The 18,760-nt window shown below is 35.9% G+C and overlaps 2 protein-coding genes across 2 annotated transcripts in view; one reads left to right on the forward strand and one right to left on the reverse strand.

Annotated features, from left to right (window-relative positions):
• The window catches only part of LOC107041006, a 93,005-nt gene that overhangs the window by 6,540 nt on the left and 67,705 nt on the right, over nucleotides 1-18,760 (reverse strand). Inside the window, exons 8-21 of the mRNA XM_015261358.2 lie at nucleotides 13,693-13,849; nucleotides 12,434-12,556; nucleotides 11,003-11,168; nucleotides 9,748-9,882; nucleotides 5,943-6,088; nucleotides 4,786-4,839; nucleotides 4,542-4,616; nucleotides 4,197-4,286; nucleotides 3,953-4,015; nucleotides 3,604-3,829; nucleotides 3,022-3,141; nucleotides 2,842-2,949; nucleotides 2,584-2,766; nucleotides 1,732-1,828 (exon numbers count right to left, since the gene is read on the reverse strand). Of these exons, the coding sequence (XP_015116844.1) occupies nucleotides 1,732-1,828; nucleotides 2,584-2,766; nucleotides 2,842-2,949; nucleotides 3,022-3,141; nucleotides 3,604-3,829; nucleotides 3,953-4,015; nucleotides 4,197-4,286; nucleotides 4,542-4,616; nucleotides 4,786-4,839; nucleotides 5,943-6,088; nucleotides 9,748-9,882; nucleotides 11,003-11,168; nucleotides 12,434-12,556; nucleotides 13,693-13,849 (1,743 nt within the window). The remainder of the gene's footprint in view (nucleotides 1-1,731; nucleotides 1,829-2,583; nucleotides 2,767-2,841; nucleotides 2,950-3,021; nucleotides 3,142-3,603; nucleotides 3,830-3,952; nucleotides 4,016-4,196; nucleotides 4,287-4,541; nucleotides 4,617-4,785; nucleotides 4,840-5,942; nucleotides 6,089-9,747; nucleotides 9,883-11,002; nucleotides 11,169-12,433; nucleotides 12,557-13,692; nucleotides 13,850-18,760) is intronic.
• LOC107041024 overlaps nucleotides 16,680-18,760 on the forward strand; it is a 5,596-nt gene continuing 3,515 nt past the window's right edge. Inside the window, exons 1-2 of the mRNA XM_015261377.1 lie at nucleotides 16,680-16,945; nucleotides 17,722-17,827. Of these exons, the coding sequence (XP_015116863.1) occupies nucleotides 16,784-16,945; nucleotides 17,722-17,827 (268 nt within the window). The 5' untranslated portion in view covers nucleotides 16,680-16,783. The remainder of the gene's footprint in view (nucleotides 16,946-17,721; nucleotides 17,828-18,760) is intronic.

Raw genomic sequence — 18,760 nt, forward strand, 5'->3', positions numbered from 1 at the left:
CTTTCAATGTCCATTCTGGGGATAATCATGATAAAATGACAATGCAAAGGGTGTGGATGTGGAACTTATTCATTTTATTTGTTCTTAAGCGAAGGGTGATGGGAAAAATCTATTTATTAGTGCCTTTTTCTTCCTCTATCGGGGCAATTGTGCAATTGGTACGAAGTATTGGTTTCTTGTTCACGTGATGACTGTAGACGTCATCCTAGGGAGGTTTCCAGATTAATAAAATGCGAGCAAAGCATCAACTAATGAGTAATTATTCTACCAAGAAAAATATATGTGATATTCTAAAATATTATTCAAGTTCCTAGGAATTTCTTCGTATTGTCAACCAGCACTGAACAATTTAAAAAAAAACACGATGTTGATTGTATTTTTTCTTTCAGTTCTGCTGTTAAACAGAAATTTCAAATAATTACAAGTTATCCATCTAGGAAGGTTTACATTAGATTTCATTATTCACATTGAATTTACATAAATATATAGTTTTCAACTCAAATTGTGCTAACAAATATTAAACAGTCTGTAGGCATTATAGCAAAACTATTTAATCTGTTATTGTCTAAACTCACTTTGGTCCGAATAGCATTAAATTTGTGGAAAAAAATCTCGATTCTTCAGTTTATTAGTCATTTCAGTAATAGTAGCCATAACTTTGAGTTAAACATTTCTTTCAATGGAATTAAAACGAAACTGTCATCGAAAATTATAACCGATAATTCTGTCTTGCTACAGATTTTCTTCCAAATGTTCTATTCTTCATGTTAAAAAAATAATGAGCAAGACAAAATTTCCGCCATCTTCTCCGCTTGGAATTTTTTGTAATGAAGAATGCGTGAAAACGTTGCATTTTGTTGTAATACTGGGGATTGTGCGGATAACAATGTCATCGGATCTGGTAGAATGACGATAACTCGATCAACTTCATATCATATTCTTCAAACGTATGATTTTCATAAGCAGTTTAAAGTCAGAAGCATTTCACCAAATCCGAATGTTAGGCGTAATGGAATGTAAAAGGGTAACCGCACATGCTGATTTTGTAATCATCTTCGATAATGAAGCACATGATGGTTAGAGATTTCTTAATATAAAATGATTTATACATAAATATAATATATGTAAAAATACTTTGATGTGATATAATTGCACACATAGATGTCCATTTTTCTGACGCATATATATGCAAATATACCGGAGAAATGGTATAATTTTTACACGCCTCTATGACACTCGTTTGCATGCGCCGGATGTTTTACTATAAACCTTTACTAAGATAAAAGGGAGTAAAATGGTTTACAGTAAAATTCACAAATTTCATTCACTTTTGTCGTTAAATTTGTGAAGTTGACTGAGCTCAGGAACTTTCTTCCTCTGCTCGAACAACGTAAATTCAATGATTAATGAAATTATCCTGATGAGATTCCCGATGATGAATGTATTAAAAAGACGAACATAATAATAAAGCGGCATTTTCATGGCAACAGAAATTATTAATGTAAATAATACATGTTGATTCATCAGTGCTGACGTTTGCACCCTGTGTTGAATTTTAATGGTAGAAATTATAACCAGATATGACAATGACTATTCTATGTGTTTCAAGCATTTTGTTGAAGGTTGAATTCCGTTTCGTGCAATTGAAAGAAATTTCAGCTCTTGGGAATTCGGGAGAGTGAGGGATTTTATTTGTAATTAACAATTTAACTATTTCGGGCCTGCTGTTACCTTTGAGTGTTGGGCTGATGTTGGGGTTATTGGTGGTGTTTCTTCGGAGTCTAGGCTCACTGCGTTTGGTAATCGTTGCTCTTGCACCGAGGCCAAGCTTAAATTATCGAGAGAAATTTTATTTTTGGTTTGAACTTGATTAGTTATTTTCTTATGAAATAAATAGCTTTTAGAATGTAATAATGTTTTTTCATTCTAATGTTTAGAAATCAAATTGTTTGAAAAGCGAAGAGAACGAATTCATCAACTCGTAATAGTCTCGTATTTGGAATTAATGAATAATCTATTGTATGTAATTGAATCATTTTCGCTGAAATAAAAAAGTGAATTCATTTATTTCTCGTAGAAATATAATGGAAATTGATGGAAAATTTCGGAATAAAAAGTTGTAATCCATCTAAATCAGTTATCGCTCTTGGTGTGGGATTATTGGAGTTCAAATTATAGACTCCAATGTTTTAACTTGATGTTGATTTCCACAAGTTCTCTTATTCATATAAAATGAATATTTCTTTTTAGCTATAAGCAAATGTTATTTGATCCAAATAAAGAGTTGATTAATCATAAATGAAATAATTGTTTAAAAAGTGAAGAAAACGAATTCATCAACACGTAATGGTCTCGTATTTGGAATTAATGAATAATCTATTTCATACAATTAAAACATTTTCATTGAAATAACAAGATGAATTTATTCATCTCTAGTAAAAATATTATCGAAATTAGCATAAAAATTGTAAATAAAAATTTTCAATTCTTCCAAATTAGATATTCGCTGGGTGTGGAGTCATTGCTGTTGAAATAATGGCAATGACTCCTAATCATTTTATTGATTCATAATATTTTTCTCACCGTTTGAGCGTGACGAGGGTACCAGTAAGTTTTTTGCATCGCTTAAGAGCAGACTCAAGTCGTTCTGGTTCTTCCTTGAGGAATTTCTCCTCCCGCACTACTTTCTCCATTTCGGAACTCAGGAGGCCTTTCATACCCTCCTGGAGGCTTGGAAAACGCACCTTGAGATCTGCTACCGTTTTACTGTAACAGTGAATTTATCAACATTAGGATGAACAATGAATTTTCTTGTTTTTATAATTCTTCGCGCGTTACTACCTGGATTTACTCAGAATTAACGCCATGTTTTCAACGTCTGACATGTTGACACGTGTCTTCCGGTTTATTACATTTCCCCGTAGTTCCTCCACCGTACTCTCTAGCTCGCTGTTGATTAAACGAAATTCGTAGAATATTTCGTATTTCAATTTCATTTTTTGTGAAGCATTGATTACTCACGTGAGATCTTTTTCCAGCCTTATCATTTCTTGTTTGTAGAGGTCCTCTTCGCGGCTCAATCTTACTTTTTCCGAGTCCCCAGCAGCCCATGCCCCATCACCTCCCGATAATAACATTGCTCTGCAAATAATAACCAATACATCAATGAAGAGAATTTCAAAATTGCAGTTTTATTCAATTACGCTGAGAGGAAAGAGCGACTTAATGTAACAAAAATGGTTTATTTGAATCAATAATATACTTTTTTGAACATAAACAATTCATTAATTATGAATTTCATATAATCAAAACATTTTTATAGAAATAAATACATATGTTTATTGATTCCCCACAAATATATTGTCAAAATGAATGAAAAAGTTTCAAAACAACATTTTTCTTGGAGTCGAACGCGTCATTTCTCTGGACGTTGATCACTTCAGATTGAGATAAAAAGTGAAGAAGAATGATATGAAACAATATAATATAGACTAAAAATGTATAATAAATAAGAATCCGCCATCTCCTCAATAACTCAACAAGTTTCATGAAAATGGATTGTTCGAGTGCATAACTCTCAGCAAACGACAACTCCAAACTCACCGAATTGTGATGAAAGTGTCCCTAATAGTTTCTCTAACAGTGTGGGCTTGCGCCTGCGACATTCGCCTGAGATTGCGAACTTCCTGGCGGAGGTCCTTAGCCTTCTTCTGCAGACCTCTCAGTTGATTATACATTTCAGGAGTGAGGGCCAAATCTCGATAAACGTAGCCGCCAGCGGCAAGGGCTACAGGTTTAGGGGGTAGATTAGGTTTATGACGATCACGTTCTGAAATTGAAATCCAAATAAAATTTTTTCCTGAAATCATCACGTCTCGTTGATGGAGATTCGTTAAAGTGTTGTCCACCGAGTGGAATCATTTGGTTTGCGAAAGCAGTTGAGAGTGATTACCTTGCGAAGACATCCTTGGCAAAGTGGATGACTTGATTGCTGGTTTCGTCGGCTTTGTATCCGCTAGGGCGTAAGCATTTTCAGAAGTTCAGGATTGTTAGATTAAAAATGTAAGCATGAAGTCTTATCTGTTAGTAATGGGCATCTATGATTAGTGTACCACGTGAAGGAAATGTTAATAACCGTTGAATGGGCCATGATACATCATAGTGCATACAAAATTATTAATGAAAATGTTGTTTACCTGCATGTTGAGGTGAGTGTTGTTTTGGTGAGTTCATGTCTGGTGGCTCGTCGCTGAACGAAACCGATTTTTCGAACGACACCGACTTGTCTGCAATACATCAATAACAATCCTCAAATATTCTCGAACATTTCCATCGGGTAATCGACAAATAACGAACACTCAACGAAAAATGTTAATGAATTTACTGTGCTTAAATCATTAACGCATCCATCACTTCAAGTGAACAAAACATTGATGTCAGCTGAGTGACATAAGCCTTTACGAGAAATGCATGCAAAAATCGGTGCTGAAAGTGAAAAAAAAACTGATGAAAAGAAGAATCAGAATGTTTGATATCCGCACCTTTGCCTAATTTCGGTGGCTTAACGTCAGTCCTTAGGTAGGAGTCATCTGTAACGGCAGGTGGAGAAGAAAAATCTTTATGATGATGTGAATAAGTGACAGTTGATAAGCAATTTGGAATAATGTATGGTGAAAAATGCGCAATTATCAGCGGAAATTAATTTAAATGAATTTGTAGAAAATTATTAATTATAAGAAACATTAATTTAGAAAGAATATAGAAAGTTAGAGATGGGAGACACACCTGGCAGTGAGGCAGAGCTGGAGCTAGAGTGTTTGTCGAACTCATCCCCGGCGCCTGGTGTGCGTTAGTCGAAATAACGAAGCAGTTGTACAGCAGGGTTCCAGGATTTTATTTGACAGAAGTTAAGCAACTCATTTAAACAGCTTAGAAATTTTACGGAAAAATTAACAAAAAAGGCAAGTAGATCTCCAATAGAGATCTTCTTCTATATTCATTCCTGGGAATGTGTAAATATACGTATGAGAATATTTGATGGAAAAAGGTGAGGTTTTCTGCAAGAAATTCTGTCGAATTCCGAAGGGAATTCTATTAAAAATTATACAATTTTTATTTTGATTGAAAAAAGGGGATAAATTATTTTTATATGTGAAGTTTCCTTTTGGTATATTTTTTATTCTAATTTTGGGCACAAGTGATCTGTTGGATTACTGTTAGAAATTGAAATTTCCAATTTCACTGAAAATTCTTGAAACTATTTCCTCGACTTTTCTACTTCTATCAATTTCCATAGAAAATTGAACTGAAATTTACAGTTTCCCCCGATTTTTTCCATCGAATTATGAATTTTTAATGGCAAAATTCTTTGAAACTTCAGTGAAACCGTCACTTGATAAAAATTTCTATTGAAAACCGACAAATCGATTTTTTAACTGAACGTTAATTTCTAAAAAAAAAATACCAGGTTTTTCAATCAATTTTTTTCATACAAAACGAAATCTTCAATTCGAACTCCTGACCCCGACAAAAAGCTGTACAAATGTTGCTTAACCCCCGCCCAACTATCACAGAAATTCATGTTTTCTATGCGAAATTAGCGTACTTGCGTGGTTTTCGTGAGTACATATCTAACATAAATCAACAAATGAAATGAATTAAAATGAAAGAAATGAAAAATTCAAATCTAATTCCTCACTGTATTATGGCAGTTGCGTGCACTACGATGATGCGTCCCCGCCTCATTAGTAAAATATTATTATACGTTTTTATATCCAATATTCATTATTAATTGTTAGTAACTTGTATGAAAGTCAGATTAAGCTTCACGCTAGTTCTGCTTCTGTCAATGAACAGTATCTATATCGATTTTGATCTTGCAGTGAACAGTATCTCTCTAATAATCGCATTGTGAAGATAAATAATTTTTTTTTAAGGTATACCTGCACTTCTCGCGTAGGGATCACGTCCAGCTGGGACTTGGAGGTAGTCCCTGGGTGATGGACTGGTGTGTGGCGCGTGGGTTAGGGCCTTTTGCACGAGACCAGTTAAATTAGCAAGCTGTCTTTCCATGTGTTCCACCCTTATCCTATTGTGAACAATTTTTTTATTATTTTTTTTTGTTATTGCTCGTTGTACTCCAGCTATTTACGATTAATATTTTAACTGCTGATCGCGTAGCGGAAGGTGAGGTAAAAGGAACCTTCTCAAAGCATCAACATCTCCTGATCGAATTATACACTGAGAGAAAAATCGACGTATGACAAAAATGATTTCTTGAGTGGAGAACATCGCCATATTCGATCAATTCATGGTAGATTTCACACAAGAAATCGGAGCTCTTCGGGCACAAGGTGAATGATACTGAATGAAAAAATCATATTCTTTTCTGGTAATTAAATAAGATTTCTGGAGAGACAAAGTAAGTTTGAGAGAAGGGAAATAAGTTATTGCTTTAAAGGTTCTCCCGATTGAAAGTCTCCGATCAATGATTCACTGAATCGAAGTTTTAAGTATTTTTTGCTAATTTTCTGATCTTGGGACACGAAATAAGCGATTTCTTGAGGCAAGAAATTCTCACTTATCGCCGAGTGTTCGTGTTCAAGTCGTGAACATTTGACTGGACTCTTTTACGATCTGATTCATTATGCGGAATTACTATCGCAAGATTTTGTCCGTAAGAGATACGATATTTGACGCAAGAAATTAGTTTTGTGATATTGTCGATATTTCTCTCAGTGTACCACCTGAATCAGTCAGATGTCATTTTAAAGTACGAAAAGGTTGAATTCACTCTGTCGATCTCTAATTATTGATGATTGAAAAGCGTTCATTTCAGCCGGCACGGAGAGAAAAGTTGAGGAAAAATTGTGGAGTGAAATTTAATTCAATTAAAAATACTACAAGTGGAGGATCTCACGATTTATTTAGGAAAAAATATGTAGAAGAACAAAATTACGGTGTCTTGCACACAGAAAAGTGATTTATTTGAATTAAATAAAGTTTATTTGGATGAAATAAATCAGTTTATTGAAATAGTACTACGAAATCAAGTTTTTATTTAAATTAAAAGAATTTCTTTATTTGAGTTTTTGTTCGTATTAAAGTAATTTTTAAAAATTATTAGTGAGTCGCTAGTTGATTCAAATAAATTGTCTCATAAAAGCAAATAAACATTTTTCTTATGTTAAGAAAATTTCGTCATTTGAATTGAATGATTTTTTTTTTAACTTAATAACAATTAATTTAGTTCTAATAATTTACAGATAATGCGGAACAGCAATACGGATCGAAAAATTTCAATTGAAATGCAATAGAATTTTCTAACGAATTCGCTAGGTTTTTTTATTAAATATTTTCGTGCGAGCAGGTAAGAATAATCAGAAAATTGGCGGCTCATTTTATTCCGAAATTCCGGATGAACTTTATCATTTCAGAACAAATTACCCGACAATCAGTGAAGTTTTTCCCTCGATACAGAGTCAAGAAAACCCAGAGCGAAATTTCGCTCCGCAATTGCCTGATTTTTTCAGCAATTTTTCCTCAACTCTTTTCTATTCTCCCGTATTATTAATTTTGTATCCGTAGCTTTGCTGTGATAGAACGATTCTCAGACGCTATTACTATTTGCTATGCTCCTAGACTATATACCAACCAGCTGATTAGTTCGTGCATCTAATCGTGCATTTCACAGACTGTCGTTATGCGGTATTAGAGAACATGCTGCATTCAATTAATTTGGCGATCATTGGGAGAGAGTGGGGCGAAGTGGAACGTTTTTTATCCACTTTAACCCTCGGGTGGTCACCTCATGAGGGAAACGCCGCGGCACGTCGTTTTTACTCAACGAGACCGAACGCGCATTGTGACAATCCGAATTGTAACAATCATAATTGAAAATCTCAAAATTAAATTAATCATTAATTAAAGTTGCCGCCTCAGACGACTGGAACCAATGCGGAATAAGCGTGACAGACTTGCGAGATATCGATAGTTATCGACTTTAAGCGTATTTTCCTTTTAGAATAAGATTTCATGTTCAAAAATTTTTTTTTGTGTAGAAATCGCAAAAAATGAAATTTTCACCCTTCTACTACCCTCAAGTATGTTTCCCAGGGGGTTTGTGATTTTTTAGGGGATTGAGGGAGTCCTTAGGAACATTCTCCAGTAGGAGGCGTTGAATGAAACTGCTCGTTACGCGACGTTGTCGGAAACTCGCGAAACGCGCTCGCGCAGTATAGAGTGAATTCGGCAACGCTGAAGCCTAAATAACGCAGCAGCGAATCCCCGCAGCGGTGACCAAGTCGCACCGACCGGACTAGGATTAATTCATGATGCGTTTCTTATGCAGAGACATATTAAGATTCTGAAGTGAAGGAATCACGGGATTTTGAGAAATAACGACAACGTTGACCAAATTGTCAAAAAAGCGACAATACACCCAAAAAAATAAGAGCTCATTTCAAGACTTCAATGGTCTTAAAATAAGATTTTCAAAAGTCTTAATTTGAAGCTGAAATTTTCAAGTTGAGTCTTGAAAGTTTCGATTTGAGACTTCCAAAAGTCTTAATTTGATCATAAGTCACAAAATAAAGCCTGTTTTTTGTATCCAAATTAGCGTTTCGATAGATCATTAGCTTCGCTAAATTATTTACTTATAAATTAAAAATAGATCTCTTTTATATTAGAAATCGCTAATATTCCATCGCTTGAGGGAGTTAAAATAATCAACGTTGTCGTTATTTCTCCAAATTCTCTGATTCAATCGCCTCAATTCACCGGAATGGAGACGATGCAGAACCTCAATTAGAATTTGGGTCGATGACAAGCGTTCCGCTCTGTCCCACTTCCCCTGTATAATGATTATGCCATTGCTGGTGAAAATTCGTATAATTTTTTCTTCACTTTATGCCTGTTGTCTCGCTTTTACATTTTTTATTGGTTCATGCTGCTTTTACTATGTCTAATACAACTCGTTCATTGGGCAGACATTCGTCTTGTTTCTCTTCTCATTCATTTTTGAATTTCGAAGGCTTCTCCCAATTTTTCTACGGCCATACAGAAGCGTCAAGCAGGGATTTTGATAACAAGGTACCAAGAAAATAACATTTCTTTTCTTTTTGTCGACATTTAATTATTTTCTCGGTTGGGGATATGTAGCATGGGGTACAATAACAACTCTATCCAAAGCATCTCTGTTGTCTAGGGTTAACAGGTCTATTCTTCTTCATGTATAAATATACGAAAAATTATTCATTATTAATTATTATATATTTTTTGTAATATTGTTTATTTATATTTCTTTTAATAAACAAGTGTTTCCTTGATTCAAACAGTGGCTTCATTGCGCTGAGAGAAAAAATTAACTCTGCCAAAAAAGTACGTTTCACGTGAGAATATTTGGTGGCGTGGAACAGATTTACTTGCACAAAAATTAAATTTTGGTCGTGACCATTAGAAATATCCCTAGAATTCGATCTGAGAGAACTCCATAGGTTTATACCATAGAAAGAATACATTGACGAGGAATGAAAATTGTTTTATAGAGTTGAATTAATAGCGTTCCCTCTATGGGAGCCTGGATCCCGTGAGATGAATATTAATAAAAAAAATAGAGTTGTTAACCGAATGCTTGTACTGGACAGAGTCATTACTACACAATTTCCTCATTCTGGGAAAAATAGCGGACTACAATTTCAATCATTCTTCAATTGATCTATCTCTATAATGCTTGTGATTATTTGATACCGAGTTACGTCGTAGGTCTGCCCGGGTAGTGCGGACGCCCCTGGAGGGAACGGGGATCGTGGGGGACCTGAAGGTGGACGACCCGGTGGTTTAACCCCATACAGACTGTACGATTCCTCCAACAGTTCTGTATCGCTACACCCCACCACCCCAACAAATCGTTTATTCGTCTTATTTATGTTTTTATTTGCTCTTGGAGAGGTTTTTCACAAACGTTCTCATTGTTTCAGGGAGAATTAGGGCTCGATCGATGTCAAAGTGAAAACAAGATGAATGTGAAAACAAATTCAAGGATATGATTGATTCAAGGATATTTTATACTCGAATGGGGCATGGGTGTGTCAATTCGAGGATGATTATCTCAACTGTACACTGAGAGAAAAACGACAAAGTTCTCAAACAAGTCTTACTTGTGCCAAGAAAATATTTTTTTGAAAATTATCAAAAAAGGATTTTTTTTGGGTCAAACATGCAGAGTGCGCTGGAATGAAAAATTTTTGTCGCAAAAATAGATTTAGAAGTTCAAAAAAAATTTCATTCTCTATAGACGCAAGAAACGTCATTTCTAGCACTACTCCTTCGTTATTCGATACTCCCATACGTATTTTGCTCCCGAAAAATCTTTGTTTCATGCGAAACAAGGGATAGTAGTTTTTCATTTCGGCTGTCTAATAATCACAGACAAGAAATGAACCCTTGAATAAAACAATAATAATGATATGATAGCAATCTTGTAACTTAGGGACAAAATATTTGTTGATAAATTTTCCTCTATATGAGATATTCTCATCCTGAAAACGCATCGTCTGGCGTGACTTATCCGCCTCTTGAGCCAAATATTTCGTTGCTGTCGAAAGCAGAACAATTATTGATGTTTGAAACTTTCAAATTCGAACCAAACAAATTTCTTTTTGGCAATTTTCAACTAGCGATTTTGTTGGCCTAAACAAGACTTGTTTGACAACGTGTTTGTTTTTCTCTCAGTGTCGTGTAAGGGTCAGACACTAAGTGGGAGAATATAAGGGTCAAAAAGTGGAGGTTAAAAAATGAGGGGCGGAATATTAGAGTCAAAGTCTGAAGGACTAAATGTAAAGGTGAAGGAATGAGGGTCGGAATATTAGGATCAAAAGAATTAAGGTCAGAATGTAAAAGTAAAGAAATACCCATCTCCCGATTGAGTACAAAATATACTTGAATCAAATCATTTAATATTTGAGAGGAGGCCAGTGATTTTGGGATACTCGGAAAATTTTACCTGGCCTCTTCGTCGATTACTGGCGTAACTGTCCCGGAATATTGCGAATAGTACGGCTCCTCGTAGCTGCTTTGCGTGCTGTAACCTGGGTACCTCGAAATTCCAGCTCCTACCCCACCACTGCGCTCCGGACTGCTCATGTACCCGCTTTCTCCATGAAGACGATCTGTCAATTTTATCACAATTCATTATGACTTTCGGTTGATCTTCACCTTTTGAGTGCATGAGGAAATAGCAACGAAGCGTGAGAGTCTGTGCCATCAACTCGTTGGACAAATCAATTTCTCTGGGTTTAAGGATATCCAAGTACTTCAGCATTTTTCTTATTTGAAATCCTCTTATATCTGCAATTACATGACAACTTCCATATACAAATCCTTCCTCTCCCCCCTCCATTTTTTGAGAATGAATATACGTGGAACAAAATTATTGATAATAATTTCCAGGGATGGTAAACAAGATAAAATATAGTTTTTCACTTCAGTTATTAAAAATATCCCACTCTCCCTCGTCCTCTTCCGCGAATATTCATTTTGAAAGGGGGAGAGAATATTCTTTGAACCGACGAAGTAAAAATTCATGTTTATCCTCCTAAATTTTACTTGTGTCAATTAAAAATTCAACAGTTACGCTACAATTTTCTACTCCATCACATTTTAATTTTGTCAGTCGTGTATTTTCATCCAGCATGTCGTAATTTTTCATTTATTCTCAAAATTACCGTATTGTTTTTTTTCAATTACCATATTAAATAGTAAATTTTCGAGTGAGGCGCGTATGGTCTTGCATTCTGTCTCTCATATTAAAAATTCCTATGTTCCCCGAGCAAAAAATATTTTTTTACAAAAGGCAATTCAATTTAAAAAACTGCTGTTTGAAAAAGATGAATGAATTCATAAACAAATAAAAAACTGAATAACAGACCTTTTATAAAATACTTGGACATCTTTAATTCAAGCTCTACTGGTTTCTACAAATTCATCTCAAATTCCGTGGTTTCGAGGCATGCATTTGTCAAACTAAGCAATGAATTGCTGGACAAAAAAAAATTCAAAATTGGGGATTACCTTCAACACAATTGAACTTTCTACAGGAATTAATCAAAACAGATTTACTCAGCAATAAATTTCCCTCCCAAGCCCTTATCTTTCACCAATAGCATGTTGACAGGTGAATTACAGATCATTAACCTGTCGTGAAAAATGATATTGATAGCCTAGAGAATACTGAGAAAACAAAAATAACAATAATCGCTATTGCGTACGGTTTTTTTTTCGCAGATTAGATTTTTAGTCTGAGATACCGGTGAAAATTGTAACCTGAAGCCGTAGGGGGTTGGTGGCATATTTTTTCTGGCAAATGTTTGCGCAATTCCCCGGGGGATAAAGAAATATTAGCGCCGTTGGCCGAAGCTTTAAGGATTCCACTGACCTGGTATACTATAAAGGGATACTGAGCTGTCTCTAGAGAAGCGTGCCGAGCCCCCTAGGCTGCCAAGGGGCGTCTTACCGCACTGGTATCCCCGGAGCGGCTTGGCTGGTGCCACTCCACCACCTATCCAAGTATTTTAGATCAGGAGAGCACCAACAATTTTTAGGTAGCAAGCAGAGAAAAGTGTTTATCGGTTTAAATATGAAGTTATTTGGTTATTAAATAAACTGGCATTTGTCACTCGATGGGCGCTACAAACACTCTGTTTAGAATAAATCTCCGGTTGATAACTCTATCGAATGTCAGCAGAAATGAAAATATCGAGAATATCGAGAAATGAAAATGTTTTGAGCCTTACACCCAGAGAAATGACGCGTTCGACTGAGAAAAAAACTGTTCATTTGATAAAGATAAGGGCAGACGAGTATATTCCTTTTTTCAAACGACTGTTTATAATCATTCTCATTGCAAAAAGCAATACGACCGATGAGAATCAGGTCCCAATTTATCAGTTGTTAAATTTTCATATTACAAAAATTATTTGCTCAGGTTCTTATTCCTATGCTCACTGAATAAGATTCTAATCATAATTACAATGCAATTCCTTCTAGAACACTTTAGAGTGTGGATTTCTGGAATTCAATGTTTGTAAAATTACTGGTACTCTGGTAAAAGTGCGTGCCCACGCTGTTATCAATTTTTAGTTAGTTCACACGGTAATTCAATTAGTCTGTTGTTCATCCCATCAATATAATTCCGTGCTTGGAATATTGAGTCACAGCTTCTTTTTATTCATATCAGAAATTTTATATTAATATTATTTGTTCAGAGTGAAAAAATCGATCATCATTTTCACTTATTGCATTCAGATTCTCCTATCCTTACCGTCGAAAATGTGACATAATCTCATAATTCTAGCTATTAATTCTAATCAACTTTGTTCGAAGAAAACCTTAGTAAACGCAATATTAAGAAAGTTGAATTATTCTACTTTCCTCTGACCTAAATGATTTGGACAATTATGATTCGTTTATTCATGTTTCATAAACTTGCATGCTCCCTACACGACAATACAGGGCACTATTCTCATTTCTATTCTAAAGGAAAATATTAATTAATCAACCGCATATACAGGGCTACAGTCATGCACGTGATCCGCTACAGCTCATGCTCATTTTTTCACGAAAAACGGGATAGCGGGGTGGGGTGGGAGGAAACTGAAAAAGTAATTTGGGGCAGCGGGAATGGATATACTCTACCTGGCGTGCCCAGGGTCTTCGGTTGGGCTGGGGTTGCATTTGGTCCCGCAAGGACAGCAGGGGCTGCTGGACTGTAGGCTCGCATGATTGGTCCACCTCTGGGCAACGTACTGCTTCCGCCCATGTAATAACTTCCCGAGGTGGAATTTTTCGCCGTCTGTTTGAAACATAAATGTAAAATATTCATGAATATTCAATTAATAGCGTTATTAATTCACATGAATGCAAAGTATTTATTAATTCGTCATTAAATTGTCACTAAATTCGTGTTTCATGATTTATTTTTATTGGATAAATAAATTAAATACGGAGATTGAAGGAAAAATAATTACGCACATATTTTACGTTTTTTTTATTGCCGGCAGTTACGACGTCTTGATTCAGACATTTTTTATTGTTTTTAACTCATGAAAATTGTACTTCAAGAAGTTTTCTTTGAAATGAAGGAAAAAAAGTGAGGCAAAAGGTAGATTTCCCTCTTCGAAACGTAATTTTTTGCAGGTAAACAGGGAAGCTTGTAAATTGCTGGGGGAAAAAGGCAAAAAAAAGACTAATTTTTATCGCATTCTCAGCGAATGTATACGGCAGCCGGAATTTTCTTGCTATTTTCCGGCGATTTTTTTCTCCGCACAATTTTTTAATCCCGGAGTAAAAAAAATTATGCAAAATCCCGATTAGGCAGTGAAAGTATTGTGTAACATGTCTTCATTCTCATTCACGCTGAAAAGAAAACAAGTTAGTGGGCTGACGGGAAGAGAGTGAGACTTGTTTCTTACGAAATTACATGGAGAAGGCATTTTGAAGAGATTCTTTCTCCGTGTGGTTTGTGAAGAGAATAATCAGTAACAATTATAAACAGTATCGAGTGAACCTCAAATAGTCGGAATATTTTGTTGAGGATCCTCCCCGCTAGATACTACTTCAACATGATTGCTTCAAAGTGACCTTGAATTCGGTTTAGAGGGGACAAGTAATGAAATTGCGAATTTCACTGGAAAAGAAAATCAGCAAATGTCAAATTTCCTGAAAATTCACTGAACGTTTCAGATTTCTTCTCTTTCATTCCTATAAAAATTTCCGGAAAACGATTCTCCATTGCGGATTACGTGAATTGTTCCGTAATTTTTACTGAATATTTCTCTCCGAGCACCACTCTATGTGCACTCCGCAGTCTCAACAGCAAATTAAAAAAAGTTGAATACCTTCGCCCTTTACCCTCGTCCCCTGAATGTTTAAAATAATCTCAACACATGTCCAACCCTCTTCACCCAGCAGTGGACCTGTCGGTGCAGTCCTCACCGAAATTTAAATTACCCCACATAAATGTCTTCTCCAACCGCATCATCACAAGACAAAATCCACTTAAAATCCACATAATGTCTCATCAAATAATACTTCAGGATCTACATAAAATTCACATAATGTCTTATCGAATAATATTTTATACACGTAATTTGTGACTGATTACTTATCTTTCCATTGAACATTCAAATGAGTTACAGAATTCTCGTCTGCCTACTGCTCAATAGTTTAAAAATCCGCTGAACTTTCAGTAAAATCCGAAATGTTGCAATTCAGCAGTGAAGTGGTAAAACGGTACAAGTCAATTTTGATTATAGACTAGTTTTCAATGAATATCTCAGAATCTAAGGGAGATAACAAAATTCTTATTATAACCTTTTTTGTAGAGCCAATTGAGAGCAACAACAAATGTAATTACGGAAATTTCGCTATCTCCCTTAGATTCGGAAATATTCATCAAAAACTCAATTGGGAGCTAATTCGAATCAAATCTATCTCCCTAAATCAACTACTCATCAAATTTCAATTGTCCCTAACAACATACTCATTACAAACTCCATCCAACCACCACTTTACATATCAACCCCGCACTCAAACAAATTTAACAAATTTTTTTTTTAAATTTGTTTTTTTAACAAATTTTAAAAAATTCAATACCTTCGCCCCCAAAATTTTCAAAACAATCTCAACACATTTCCGGCCCTCTTCACCCAGCAGTGACCCTTCCGTTGCAGTCCTCCCCCAAATACCGGAGTCCACTCTCCCCTAATCATCGAACCGATTACCCCACATAAACGCCTTCCCCAACGGCATCATCACAAGGCGAACCCACGTAAAATCCACCAAACATCTCATCGAGCAATACTTCTCAAGGTCAAGCCCGAATGCAGCCCATCCGCACGTTTTTAAATTTCTCTCTGATGAATGTCGCCGAACGACTGCGTTCGGAAGAGGGGGCCAACCACCAGTGGCTTCGGAATACGTTTTGTAACGTCTTGGTGAAAACGCTGAGACAAGTGGATGTCTGCTGTACTCGTAGAGGCGTGTGCAGAGTGAAATGTGCCATGCGTGCTGTGTAAGTAGGCGGCGTTTTGTGCGATCGATGAGGCTCGAGAGGATGCTCTAGTTTATTTTAAAAAAACTAGGTGCAAAAAGAGATGGAAATGTGTATAATGTAAATGGGTATTCATAACTCCGGGCGCTACTGAAGGAGGCTGGACGTATCGATTCGGTACTCGGAGGGAATAATGTGATATTTCAGTGGTTAAAGGGAACACTTATGATACACAGGAGATGTTTATACTTGAATGGATTTTAAAAAGTGATGAAATGGCGATTTAAAGACGAAGGAGTTGAATTTTTCGCCGTAATTGAGGGCTTTTTTGTCGCTCAACACTTTTCGGATGGATTTTTAGAGTTTTTTATGGACTTGGTGGAGACAGTGATTGAGTGGGCAATTAAGGCGGAGAAAAAAGGTCCCGAAGCGCACGCGACTTGATCACAATACGAGCGATATTGCCCCGGGATGTTATCCCCTTCTGCTGGGAGACACTAAAAAGCCGACGCGTTTCGTTTGGTTTATCTACTGGCGGCTTGCACCTCTTCGCATCGATTTGCGGTCCACGTTGGGACGTGGTACAGACGTGATACTGAGTCACAAACTCTGAGAACTGGTGACAGTTCACTGGAGACGCCTCGGTTGAGCGCTGATTTTGGGGGTTTATCCGGGTTTTAGATAATTATTTATGTATTCTTGATTTTTGGAAGTTTTTTCTTCACGGGAATTGATATGGACGGGCTTGGGATGTGGGTGACACTCCTGATTTGCATGGAGAGTTATGCCATCGGGGAAATTGGGGCTGGGGGTTCGCAGGGCGGGTTCGACGCCGGGAGGAGGGCGACTGCGGCTTCGATGCATAAGGCTGTGCTCACACAACGGGGGTACATTCAGGTAATTTTTTCGTATTGGTGCTTATGGCTGGGAGAAATATTGAAGATTTAACAGAAATGTCGAGTGACTCTTATTGGTGATTAATTGGTAATTATGTTCATTTTATTTTAATTGGAAATAGTTTTTTTATTCATGATTTTAATCAAGAGATTAAATTTTTTTTTTTTGAGTGATAAGTATTGTAGAATTAGGAATTTTCATTATTATTTGGTTGTAATTTTTATTTCAATTATTTCCAGGGATATTAAAACAATTTGAAATCTCATGGTTGTCTGTAATCGTGAGTGGAATCGTCAGATTTTTTTTCATTTTATTTTAATCGACAGAAATATTAACGATATAAAATAACTATTGACTAATATGTAAAAGGCCGAGAGGTCATACATGCCTGAATAAAAATTAATTAACTATTGACTGACTGTTATAAATGGTTAATTAATAATTGTCATAATTTTATTTTGAACGAAAATATTTTTTTTATTCATGATTTCAATCGAGAGAAATTAATTGTAATCAAGAGATTAAAAAAATGTTTATTGAATAATAATTTGTACGTACGATTAATTAGTATTTGTTGATAAGTTCGTGAAAATTCTCTTTTTTTTTCTTTTTGGCGGCATTTTTTCAAAGTTCAAAGTGAGACGACTGGAAATCGTCAGTTTGATTGCACTGACTTCTGTAGAATAGTTAGCGTCGAAAATTGCTATCTAGCCGAAGAATAGGGGAGATTTGTATTCAATAAAACTAGATATGATGTACATTATTAATGATTACAGTTCCTACGATGGCAGTTGCCAGTGCCGGAAATCCACGAATTCACATTCTGCGAGTGGATCAAGTCCACCAACCTCACATACCCCCACTCGATATTCTCGTACTCGAGTAAGTAATCGATACAATAACAAGTATCACAATTATCAGTTTCGATGAGAAAATGGATGGGAATTGTAATTTTCAGTTCAATTATTCCACGAAAATTGAGACAAACTTGAACGTAAATTACGTTTGAGAAGTTGTCTTTTACGCTTTCTGAAGTGTATTCGTAAATTACAATAATTACTCCGCATTTTATGTTTACTCATCTGTAATTAACGGATAAGTAAAAAAAAGTCATTTCAAGCCTAAAATACGAGTTTTTTTTCGTAAAATACGTTTCTATTAAGATTATAATTTCCGATTTCTTAAGCGTAAAATACACTTAATGAAACATAAAAGACGCTTTGTTTGGGGGTAATCTACGTTTTTATGCTGAACGTAAAAAACGACTTTTTGAATCCTACACTGTTGGAAATGTTTTGAAAATTAAGCAATAATTGCACTTGCATTTAAAATCAATGTCGTTCTCCTGATGATTTTCGTCAATAGCGTAACAATGAGGATGGAGAGTCCAGTGCGTGTGCGTGGGCATAGTATCCCGGTAATTGTGGGAGGTACGGTTGTAGAATTACGAGATGTCAGTGGAGAATTCCCCCTTTCTGTCCGCGGACACACGTGAAATACAAAACAGACGAGGCATGTGAGATCAGACGACGTTGAATGTGAAAGTAGTGCATTGTTAGATCCAATTGAAGAATTCTATTGGTGATAAATAAATTAGTGTCACAGTGAATTGTCAAAAACTCTGTGATTCCAATCAAGAAAAAAAATCGACCCGAAAACCGCACGAGGTGTGGACCAATGGTGAACACACCGCATTAACTGGCACCGCATTGATAATATGAACAATCTCCATCCATTTCATGGATCCAGTCCTCCTGTCCGTGGGACAAAAATCCATGAACAATAATAATAGTTCTCCATTGGATAGAAAAATCC

Source organism: Diachasma alloeum, unplaced genomic scaffold (genome assembly GCF_001412515.2).
Source record: "Diachasma alloeum isolate Michigan unplaced genomic scaffold, Dall2.0 Dall_scaffold_00354, whole genome shotgun sequence".
Lineage (NCBI taxonomy): Eukaryota > Metazoa > Arthropoda > Insecta > Hymenoptera > Braconidae > Diachasma > Diachasma alloeum.